General features: G+C 38.4%; 1 protein-coding gene across 1 annotated transcript; it reads left to right on the forward strand.

Moving 5' to 3' along the window:
• The first annotated feature begins 241 nt into the window (after positions 1–241).
• On the forward strand, positions 242–12,004 carry LOC105672510 (transcription factor Clamp). Its single transcript, XM_012367489.2, has 9 exons — positions 242–1,486; positions 1,784–1,871; positions 2,104–2,217; positions 2,306–2,951; positions 3,252–3,344; positions 3,621–3,707; positions 4,778–4,936; positions 5,055–5,358; positions 5,436–12,004. Exons 2-9 carry the CDS (start codon positions 1,803–1,805, stop codon positions 5,734–5,736), a joined length of 1,773 nt encoding a protein of 590 aa, XP_012222912.1. The 5' UTR covers positions 242–1,486; positions 1,784–1,802; the 3' UTR covers positions 5,737–12,004.
• The last annotated feature ends 545 nt before the right edge of the window (positions 12,005–12,549 follow it).

The following is a 12,549-nucleotide window of genomic DNA, read 5'->3' on the forward strand; positions in this document are numbered from 1 at the left end:
TACTTGCAATTTTTAAAGATTTATCATATGAGCTTTTTATTAGCAATTGTTAAAGAAAATATGTATAAAAAATACAAAGAAATGCAATTGTACAATGCATTCGAAAAATAAACGTTATATATGTATTATCAACAGATTTATTAAAATAATAATCAAGATAAAATAAAAATAATTAAATTAAATACTAATGTTTTATATAATGTAAAAAACTTTTACAAGGATGAAAGTTTGGTTTTTTTTATGAGATTCTGTAAACTTTTCACAACTTTTCTCTTTCTTTTCTCCTTTCAGGTCTTGAATATGTATTTATTTACTATAAAGGTAGACAATATAATGCACCGCTAAAAAGAACAGACCAAATGAAAGACGCTTAGCGTGCTCCGTGAACGTAGACTGCACGTATGCTTTTCGCGGCGATCAGCATCGCACGAATCAGAGAGCGTATTGCAGCACGCAGCCGTGGCGCGCAGTGACCTTGGCGGGCGCAACGGCTGCGTTCACGGTAGGCGCCCGCAAACGCTTCGGAAAGAGGCAGCATCAGGGTGCAGCGCGCGTACTGTGTCGCCCATTGTTGTCCTCGTCGCGTGTAATGGCCACCGTGAACATTCGTTAATCGCGTCGCGCCACATTGCGGCCCCGGCCTAGCCCGTGCTACGGATATACCGTGAGTCGAGTCCGGCCGCGAAGCACCGCGTCGGCAATTTTATGCCGCCGCCGCCACCGCTGCCGTTAAGACGGGACAGAGAGCGAGGGAACGAGCGAGAGTTGAAGCGGGACGGACGGAGAAAGGAGCGACAGAGAGAAAACGACGTACACGACGAGGAGGAGCGGCGGCCGCGCGCTTCGTACCTACAATCGCCGCCACCGCGCCGCTCTACGCGGCCGACCATGATTTGCGCGGGCCAACGCTGCCCGTTGACAAGCGTGTGATTTCAGAGGTAATATTCGCGCGCGTTACGACCGCGTGCTAAAAAAGTGTGCGTCAGCCAACGAGACTAGCCAAGCCAGCCAACCAGGCGGCCAGCGAGGTGGACGAACGCAGCGGGCGACCGAGCGAACGGACGTACGCGCGAACTCGTCGTGATTTCGGATGACGCGGTCTGCCGCCGGAATCCTGTGCCGGAAGGAAGCGTCCGTCGAAGCGTTCGTCGAAATCGAACGCCATTGATTTCTCGCACGGCCGCGAGGGACCACGGCCCGACCGCGCTCTGTAACGGTGAGAGCGTCGCGCGCGCGGCACAACACGAGGGGGAGAGCACGCTCCCCCCCGGCCCGTTCTGCTCATTGCGGATGCTGGAGTGCACAGCCAGCAGCCCGGACGTCGTAACCCACGTACGCGACAACGTCTCCGAGGAGTCCGCCGCGCGGCAGTTTACATCGTCATTGCCGCCGCCGCCGCCGCCGCCGCCGTCATGGCAACTAGAAGATCGTCGGTTACCGCACGGCAGCCGGATCTGTAACCCCGCGGCTTGTCGGACTATCGCACGTGAGTATGTTTATGCGTTCATCCATCCGTTTTCGCGCGCTACGCAAACCCGTAGAAAACGCGAACGAGCGCAAATGAGCCTCTCGATTATTGTTTTTCCTCTCGATCTTTTTCGCATCATCGCACCTTCCTGCTACGTCGATCGCGCCAAAGTCGCGTCTCTCCTTGTCCTTGGCGTATAACTTTGATCAGGAGGACGTCGTCCTTGTCGCCGTAGAATCTCCCGCTTCTCGCATACCTCGCACGTTCACGTTTCATAAGCCGGTAGTTTATGAGAATCGCCTATTGATTGTGCAGGGTCAAAGGCAATACATCAATGGCCCTAGAATCAAATGGCAACAACGTGGTGTGGTTGAACACAACCCGACCTGATCAAATACAGCAGGTATGCGTTGCGCGCAAGGTAGCTTAGTGACGAGCGAGGGTGCGTGTATATTTTTGTGAACAATGATCAAATGCTGGTCGATTTCACTCACAAGCGTTCAGTATGTGATGAGCGTTGCGGATAATGTTTGTAGTAAAAGAATTTAGACAATGTTTAAGATAAACTTCTCAGAATATAATTTCCCTCTTTTAGCACTTTTGACATTATCTGACCAATTTTCTCTAATCAACAGAGTCAATCGATTGAGCAGCAGCCATTGAAGTGTTCTATGTTTACTCAAACAGAGCAAACTAATAGTTTCACTCAGACGGAGCAAAGTAATTCGAGTTACGGAGATCAAAGACAGGTTTGTTTGATTATTTTTCAATAAATAAGATATAGAATTTAAAAAAAGAGAGAACTTTTATCTAATTATGTTAAATATTGTTCTACAGCAGCAACAAACAGCAATGTTTGATCCACAACAGATCCAGCAGCAGCAGGCTGCTGCTCAGGGTCAGCAGTCGCAGCAGCAGCAATCCCAGCAGATGTATGTGACTTCGGACAAAAAGGATGACAAGTCTCAGCAGCAGCAGCAGTCCACTACTGCCGAGTTCCCGCCCTCTTTCTACTACAATGTCAACATGCTGCAGAAGGTTCAGACGAACGCGGTGAGCACAATCAGTGCGATCACCGACGACAAGGGTTGTTACCGCTTTGATGTGCAACCTGTTGGTTATAATACATTACTGAATCAGATGAGTATTGCCGCTGCCGCTACCAACTCTACGTACAAGTGCGATATCTGTGGACTGGTCTTCGGCCACATGAGCCTGCTGCAGCATCACAAGCGGATTCACAACACAACGCCTAGCAATCTGCAGCAACAGCCGCAGATTGTGGTACAAACGCCGACAACAGTGACTGTCGCCACCACGCCGGACAGACCGTATACTTGTGACGTTTGTGGGGCGTGTTTTGCATTACCGGGAGAATTAAAAAGTCACAAAACAAACATGCATCAGAAACCTAAGGTGCAACTTTGTGAAGATTGTGGCAGTGAGGATCCATGCGAACATCAGCCAACTAAAGTTAAAAAGAGTATGTTTCCTATCAATTCATTGCGATTCATTGCGAATAGTCAGTGTCTATCTCACGGTGTTTTCATTGATTTCAAAATGACAATGTAAAGGATTTAATCGACATTACTCTGCAGCAGCTAGGAATTCTCGTAATATTTTTAACAATAATTGTTCTCAACATAAGTACAATTCTTTACATTCGATATTAGAATGTATGGATTTTACTTTAGTTCTAACAATCTGTCTCGCTGCAGTATTATTTGCAGTCGGGCATGCGAAACTTATTTGACAAAATAGAAATATATATTCGTTTGTGTAGCTATCAAACCTGGTCATCATCCTGTGAAACGGAGGGGTGTTACCAGTGTCACCAAATGTCACAAATGCAATGGCACGGGAATTATTTTTATTGGTGAGTATTGTTGAGCTTTTGATCGTTTATGGTTTTGTCACTTGATATCACCGATAGGCCGAAGAGATGTTGCTGATAAAACGCGGCATTATTTCCCTTTCAAAGTTTCAAATTTACGTTTTCATGCTTGTCGGAACAGTCGTTACAATTAATTGCACGCATAATACCATATCTGTATCAGCAGCATTTTGTTTAAACATTTGGTCATCTTTCACCTCTTCTCTCCCTCATACGTTTCATTGCTATCATGATCGTACATCGGATGATGTATGGTAGGTAAACACGACGAAAAACTAGATTCCGGAATCAGTTCCCTCGCAAAGTGTGGCGGCTGCAAGGCTACAGGCCGCATCATCATAGGAAGTAAGTCGGATATAATTACCGTCAACACAGAGTATGGGATCTGTTTTGCGATTAGTATGTCCGAATAATAACCGTCTGTCTTGGATGATGACAGTTCAAATTTATTTTTCACGATATGTTCCGTATTTGTATAGTTTTTTATTGGTGCTCGAGTCAACAATACGCCGATACTTTTATAATTTATATAAAAAAATGTGGACTTTTGCTATAGAGAAATATTAATATTGATTTTATAAATTTTAAAAAATCCGATTTCTTTAAAGTTAACATTTATAAAAAAAAATCGCTCTAAATCAATCATTGGATATATATGTTCTTGATGTATTTGTTAAAAGCACTCGAAACGAAATTTGAAGTATTTTTAATAAATACATAAAAAATAAACATTAATCAATTCAAATTGATATTTTTTAAACACCAAATTTGATGTTATTCGTTCCTGTTGATAATTTTTTATTTTTGTTTGCATGATTTTGGTAGATTAAATATATTCTTTTGTTTGTTTTTTTTTTGTTTGTTTAATATTTCCGCTTTATCAGATTTCAGACTGTCTGTGACTATTTTGTTTTGCTGTTATTTTTCTTCTTTTTTTGGTAGAACTGTCGACATCTAAATTTAAGGACGATGGCACAGAATAAAATCTCCCCTAAGGGACAGTTTTATAAATTCAAACCGCCAAATTTTAACGGTCTCCTTATATAAGATAGCTACTGTTGACATTCTGTTCAACCGTTTATGATTCTTTCATTTTATTTCACGATAGGCCATAGAGATTTTACCATTTTTCATGAATAAAGCCGCAAAGTTTCATATCGCTTGTGGCATACAGATTTTCTGATAGTGCACTAACTTTTACAACAACCTGCATGATGAAATTGTTTCACACAACAATCATTACCATTTCATATTGTAATTTCATATTCCATATGTACATTATCCCTTTTTTTTTGGATGTAAACAAAGCTCGTACCGCGTTCGTAGATTCTTCACGAGTCAACTTCGAGCTCATCACTTTTGTAGAACTGGCCCTTCGAGGAAAACTAAAGTTTGGTTTATACTTTAAATTTCAGGTGGCAAGCAAAACAGTCAGAACCAAACGGAAAAGCCGTTTCATTGTAACGTTTGCGATGGTACATTTTCTCGATATTCTTCACTTTGGTCCCACAAGAGACTTCATTCAGGGGACAAACCATTCAAGTGTGAAGTCTGTGGTTTAGCATTTGCCAAGGGTGAGTAAACGAAGTATTATGCTGCGGAAGGTGTATAACGAGGAGATATATTTATTTCTATAAGTGTCTAAATAAAGATAAGATAAGTTTACGCCGTAAAATTTTTATCATTTTTCAGCCGCTTATTTGAAGAATCACGGACGAGTTCATACCGGCGAGAAGCCGTTCAAGTGTAGTGTTTGCGGCATGCAATTCTCGCAAAGCCCGCACTTAAAGAATCATGAGAGAATTCATTCCGGCGAACGGCCCTATCAGTGCGAAGTTTGCGAAAAGACGTTCGCCAGACACTCGACGCTCTGGAATCACAGAAGAATCCACACCGGCGAGAAGCCGTACAGGTGTAACATTTGTGGTTCCGCCTTCAATCAAGCCACGCATCTTAAGAATCACGCGAAAGTTCATACTGGTGAAAAGCCACACAGGTAATCTCACATTTAAAGCATTAAACAATTCGCATTTACACTTTTCTAAAACGTAAATCGTCTCTCGCGCTTTCCAGGTGTGATATATGCGAGATCGGCTTTTCCGATCGTTTCGCGCTTAAACGTCACCGTGCAATTCACGAGAAGTACGGTCAGACGTCGCGGAATCAGAACACGAACAACGCGACTAACGCACAGCAGGCTAACGCTAGTAGTCAGCAGCAACAGCCGCAGCAGCAGCAGCAGCCGCAGCAGACGCAGCAAGGCCAAGTCGTGGTCGTGAACGCAACCACTCCCGTCACCGTCAGCCAAGGGCAAGGCCAAGTGATGCTCGACGAGGTCTACAAGTGTCAGGTGGCCTTCCCAGAGCCTAAATGATTCAGCTAGAGAATACCTTTCAGAAGCTGGTAAAAAAAGTTAACTTTTTTAACCCTTTTTTTAATAAATATTAATCAGAAGAATATAAATATTAATTATAAGAAAAATTGCGACATTCACGTATGGGTGTCGTAAGATATAAAAAAAATTAAGAACTATGGCTCTGTCGAGTCAAGTGAGTCCGGTATGAGTGACCGAGCGGCGCACCTCTTTTTTTTCATGTGCGACGGCTCAGAATAATGTGGAATAATATTTGGTGACTGTCGATAGCTTGGACTTAGAAATATGGATAAAAATTTCAAAAAAAAAGGAAAAAAGCAAAAAAAAAGATGGAAAGATTCTGCGATATTACGTCATGAGAAATTTCGTGGAATGTATCCTCGGAAGAGTTTGGCTCGTAAGATTATTGAACGACTCCTAACCGCTAAGATCAACGAATTCCTTGTGAAGTAATAGAGATATAACTTTATATTTTGTCATTCGAAAAAAAAAAAAAAATGGTAAAAATGGAATTGAATCGTATCGTGGCACATTTCGTATATATTAGTTTTCCAAAACAAAACCACAATTGTAATCATTTTTACATATGTGTAATAATCATTGCTTTCCAAAACCATGCTTTTGTGGAAAACAAAAATTATTAGACGTCTTGCCAGCATTTCTATAACGATGAGAATAGGCAATGTGCAATAGTTTTGACAAATTTTGGTATTAGATCAATGACGAAGTGTACTTTCGAATGAATGTAACAACGGAGGATTGCGGCGCCGTGCGTTTCGGCGATGGAGAGCACAAGTATGGGGTACCGAGTTTTCCTTTTTCTTTTTTTTTTTCAACAAATGTAAGATGTACATTGACTCTTTTTCAAGCGAGAAAAACAGAATTATTCAACGCCCAAACCTCGGCCCTTCCGGGTTTTACGATATAAAAACAGTCTGCACGTCATTTCGATTAAAACTGTTTTAAATTCGATTGCTAAAATTCGATTAAAATGTAATTTCGACCGCGAGAATTATTTGTCTGATAAATGAGTGCGAGAAACGGCGCCACGTAACGCAGCGTACTTTTGCGGGTAGCGTGGAACGGAATGACATCGCGATCTGTGCGAGCCCTCTTCCGTCCAGTCAGAAAGCATTGCATTACCGAGATGATGACAACGATCACGATAACGGCGGCGAAAGAATAGAACGACATACCTATATAACTCGCTGGAGTTGCAATAATAATAGTGAATATCGGCGGGCAGACTAATCCGTTTTATAATTTTAAGATTTCGCAAACTATATAAATATATTAGTTGACAAAATAGTTGCTAGTTTGTAACAACAGGTAGCCAAGCTAGATTATCTATATATAAATATAAATATATTATATATTATATATATATACATTAATTTTTATATCCCCACTTGTTAAAGCGATTCCGCACCGTCGCTACTTTTAAGTATCAAGATTCACCAAACGAATAGATTGTACATGAATAGCCCCATATAAATCCAAGATCGATAACTTGTGTGCTATAGTCGCGATATATCGCTTTTGTCAAGCTATTATTTGAACACTCTTGGAAGTGTCGATTCTTGGAGCTGCCTCGCATTTTTTATGCGAATATTCCTTTTTACTGTTATTTAATTTTTTTGGCGTCTTTATTCATGGATTTGTCACCGAGTTTTTGTCTCTCTTTTGCATAATTTTAGATATAGTTTTGGGCAGAATTGCGAACGAAACACATAATTTGAGGATGTTCGAAATATTTTTTTTATGCAAAATGGATTTATTTACATTCACGGACTATTATGTGACACGTCAATCAGTTTCAATGGAATCGTCACTTGAGATTTGCACAGAATTCGGAAAAGGGGATATATCTCTGTTTTACTAATTAACTTGTAAAGTAAAGGTACGCAATCATATAATTTTACTTTTATATGATCATAATACCTGTTACAGTATTTTCAAATAGATTAGAAACTTCGTGCTGAATTTCTTATTCTTATTTTCGGTCTTTCGCGGACGGAAGTAGAGCTATCTAAGCCGTGACTCAAAGTCAGCAATTAATTGCGCATTTATCACCACTTCGTGTTATCTTTGTCGTTCTTGTAGTTTTTTATGGTATGCAAAGAATAGCAATTTTGATATAATACTCAGCTAAAAAGCTGTTTACAAAAGGCATGATCGCGCATATAGTATGATTGTGATGGTGTCTTTGTAAAGAACATGTAAAAAAAATATTGATTTCTGTGTTAATAGAAAATTCAGAAGATATACAAAATATTAACTAACTGTAAAAAAATATTTCGTATCTTTCAGCTTAACTTTAGCAAATCTAAATTGATTTTAGAAATTTATATTGTCTCTTATTTTCATTTTCTTCTAATTGGTATGTGTATTTATAATTATTATTTCTTATCGATTTTAGATGTAGAATTTTTTTCCAGCAAAATAATTTTTAAAAATGAAATTTTTTCATGAACAAATATAGGTAGACTGTGATGATACACGCGCATAAAACTAAACTGACGAGTCACAGATTAGATACACTTAAGTTAAAGTGTAGTCAGTACGTATGACGCAACATCGTAAGTTTTACAAAATTGTTGAGTGAAACTTTGTTTTTGTAAAGAAAAAAAATCTGACGTATCTATATGAAACTTTCCGTTTTAAATCGACTAATAGATCTTCCGTTTCGATTATTACGATAAAAAAGAATCAGGATAATTGTCAATCTTGATACTGCGTATATTTTGCAAAGAAGCGACATATCTATGAATTCGTTTCTTAAAACGTTTATGTATAATCCATTGTAATCAGTTTCTTGAAGCAGGATTGTCATTTCAGTATTCTGTATACTCGCTTAGAGCGGCAGGCACACAGCTCGATTATTTCACGCGTAAAACAGTATTTTTACAATCGTCTCATTTTTTTAAGTGGGTATATATCGAATGACAGCGAAAAAGAAATTATATTAGTCGGTTTTTTTTTCTTTTTTTCTTTTTTTTATATTAGCGTTAAGAGTTAATCAAACCATACCATTTTATAACAATCTGACACTGTAAATCTTTAATTACATATTTTATTTCATTTCGTAACAATTGGAAAATATTTTTATATATCTTATCGCCTTTCTCGAACGAATTGTAAAAACTTTATCCCACAGATGTAAAACTATAATTGCGTGAATACGAAGTTTCTTTTCTTCACAGTTTTATTACGCTGCAGAATCAAGGAATTTTGAGTACGGTCAATGACAGAACTGTATCTATATGAAACATTCATCTACGAGCAGATACAATAAGAGCGTAAATGTCACCGTGAAAAAAAAAATGATATATCCAAATTAACTAGGAGGGCTCTAATGATCGCGAAGAAACGTATATTTATCCCGCGGTAAAAAGAAGAATGTAAAAGACTAATAAGAATTTCCCTTCATGGCGATTGATAGCGATAATCATCTCGCGACACAACGTTTTCAATTAATATTTCATAAAACATATTTTTGGGAAAAGAAGCCTCTATTTTGAGTACGTCTCTATCTCTATCGAAACTGTGATCTGACGGTCAAATTTACGGCAAGCGCACGGCTTAATAAGCGTCCTCGACAAAACATGAGACAAATACTTCAAAGCTGTTTACGAGCGAGCACTTTATGTTAACAAATGCGCGCGTGCGAGCCCCTTTTTCAAGAATGCTTTTGTATACTTATACCTATGTCAACAAACTTCTAATTAAGGAACTAATTGAGAGAAAGATTGTAGAAATCGGATAATACCAGGTGTATGAGTGTAATTACACACTGTTAGTCGCGTCAGTAATTTGTAAGTAGTTTGTGAAGAATCGTTGCAGCAAACACAGCGCCGTGTTTCAGTGTTTATTTAGTTATTCCGCAATCGCTGTATAATTAGATAAAAATGTTTTCTTTTAACGAAATCAATTTCATATTCTACAATGCACCTTTTAATTGGATAAATTAAGTAAAAAGGAAAAGAGTAATTTTTCAACGGCGCATCTTTCTGCAGCGATTCCGTGCTCCGAGATAATATTTCATAGGCAGAGAACTTAGAGCTTCCGCTTGAATCAAAATCGTCTGGAAGCGTCTTCCTTAATCTCACACGAGTGTACTATGATTTGCCGGGGCTTCGTTCTCGATTTCGTTTGTACATACATTTGTAAAACAGAACAAAAGACCTGTGCGAAGTCCTGGAGATATTTTTTCACCACTTTATTAATATTATCGAATATTCTCGAATGTAAGAATCTGCAAGCGAACGGCGAACAAACTCGCAGAAGGACTGTAATCTTGCGCACTTAAGGGTCGAGGTTTCGGGGTGGTGATTACGTAAGCCGAATTATCCGTCTGATAACGCAACTTGCATTCCCAGAAGAATACCTCGTACGATCACCGAAATCCCTTCAAGCATTCGACCCTTGTCAGCGGGTAATTTTCAAAGGCCTGAGAAAGCGTCAGTTCGTTTCTTCATTGCGCATTACTGTAATTTTGTATTCGCGCCAAGTGTAGCGATAACGCGCGTCCACACGAATTTTTGTATGTTTCCATTGATTGTAACAATTTTATTATCCTACATCGGATTGGTTCGCAATGAATGTAATTAACGACGATCATTCGACTCGCTAATCATGTACGAATGAAAGAGGTCATTACTACGCGCAGATTAATTTGTCACGCCTTGCCGAATTGATTTACGACGTAACAGCGATCGTAATAATTTTTGATAATAAACCACGTTCCTAATGAATTATCTCTTCTTTATCGTACGACTAAGCGTAACGATTGCAAGGGCAATACTCGGATATCGATTGTGAGTACTTGTGGATATCGTTACCTGACGCGAGCGACGAAATGTAAAATAGGATTAAAATGGCCTCTCGTAACGCGTAAAGAAGACTAAAAAAAGATCCTTCGAAGAAATTTGCAATTTTCTAAGATAATCTACGACACGTTTATCTCGCGCGAACTCGACGACGTGTGGGCTTAACGTTTACTCATCCCGAGGAAACATTTCGATTACGAATTCTGTCTGCTATTGTAAAAAAAAGAAAGAAAAGAATACGTCGCGATATCTCCGCACGTCCTTGCGAGCGAAGTAAAGTGGAAGGAATACAAGCTGTTAGTTTCATTAGGATGCCATTATTATGACTACCCGTCGGTATTCTTATCATTAGTTTTACAGATGAATACTGGACACCGCGGTCTTCTTTTTAACTCGCTTCTATCTCGTATCATTTAAATTCGACTGCTTTGTATCATATAAGACAATGATGTACGAAAGAATGTATCTATAATGCGTTGCTTTGATGTAAGTTAAATCGCCCCTCTCTCTCATTATCATGCTCTATCTCTATTTCCACGCCTCTCTTTCTCTCTCTCTCTCTCGATCTACCGTTTCTCTTTCGTCGACCTATCATCTAGATCTAGCTAGAATTTTTATTCGCGAACGTCGACGAGAAGAGCCATTGTTAAGTTGTTTTTCTTTTTTTTCCTATTGTTCCGCTTATTACGCACGCGAGTGCAACCGGAACTTGGTGGACTTTTTGTCATCCAGAAAATAATTGGTTTTACTTAAAAAAAATTTGAACAAATTAGTTTAACTCTTCTAAAATTTTTTGGCGTTTTATTACTCATGTGAAATAATACAAATTCATATGAGGTAGTAAAAAGATCAAAAAGATATCTAAAAAAAAAAAAAACACCGTTTTTTTATCTTATACGTGTTTAAACGTGTTTTAGATAAATAGCAAGTCCGAAACGACAATGATTAAAATAATTTGCTTTATATAGGTCAAATTAATTAATTTCGGATGATAAAGAGTCGGCTGCGAGGTGACCGTCACCGAAAAACTTACTTGTGTATACACAATTTTATATGTGAGGGGAAAAGAGGAGAAATCGTAAGAAAAATGTCACTTTAGATTAGTCTACTGTCAATATAACTAGAATAATAATTTTGAATGTAACGTGTATCATACTTGACTATTGCCTAGATAACGAGCAACCGTACCGATTAAAAAGGAAACTAGCGCACGATTATATCAGACCTTAGGTAATAATAATAAATAATGTCCGATGGACATTTTCATTTTTGAAGACTCCTGAGTGAACTTTATTTTTTCGTCGTTTGTGCGTGCATGCGTGTGCGTGCGTATGCGTGCGTGCGTGGGCGTGTATGAGTCAAGAGAAACATACATGTTATTTTATACATTGATGATTATGGAAAGATAAAACTTTGTAGATTTCGTAAGGCCACAATAACTATTTGCGAAGTTTATCACTTCATTCAACCAAACCCGATTTTATCGAGCTTTTTTATGCTATATTTATTCGTTATGAATTATTGATTTTCTTATAATTCTTATAATTGAATGTTCCAGAGCGCTATCTTAAAATGTTGTAAAGTCTTTTATTTAAAAATTATTTAACAATTCTTAGCGGAAATGTAAATAGCAAGTTATTATTTTTTAACATAATATTTATAAGTTAGCCTCGAAATGAATGTTAAAATCGACCAGATATATGAACTATCTTCTAAGCTCTTGATAAATTTCTATTTCAACATATTTAACTTGCATTGCATTTGAATATTTTATTCTTTGATTGGAATGAATTTTTCTATAAAAGTTACAGCAAAAAATTCAAATCTAGCGTAATTTACTTTTTAAAAATATCAATAATTATGTTTCCATTTCGACATTTTTTTTAATTGTTTGAGTTTTAATTGTTTCAGATAAAACGTTTGAATTGCACAAATTAATTTCAGCTTTTCCGCCACATGAGATACGGACGTCGCCGTAATCAAT

Source organism: Linepithema humile, chromosome 4 (genome assembly GCF_040581485.1).
Source record: "Linepithema humile isolate Giens D197 chromosome 4, Lhum_UNIL_v1.0, whole genome shotgun sequence".
Classification (NCBI taxonomy): Eukaryota; Metazoa; Arthropoda; class Insecta; order Hymenoptera; family Formicidae; genus Linepithema; species Linepithema humile.

What these genes read in the sequence shown, in the direction of transcription:
- LOC105672510 (XM_012367489.2), top strand. Translation starts at nt 1,803, where the DNA reads ATGGCCCTAGAATCAAATGGCAACAACGTGGTGTGGTTGAACACAACC. An exon ending in GCCAACTAAAGTTAAAAAGA is followed by an intron (nt 2,952 to 3,251) that starts GTATGTTTCCTA and finishes TCGTTTGTGTAG; the next exon opens with CTATCAAACCTGGTCATCAT. An exon ending in CACGGGAATTATTTTTATTG is followed by an intron (nt 3,345 to 3,620) that starts GTGAGTATTGTT and finishes GATGTATGGTAG; the next exon opens with GTAAACACGACGAAAAACTA.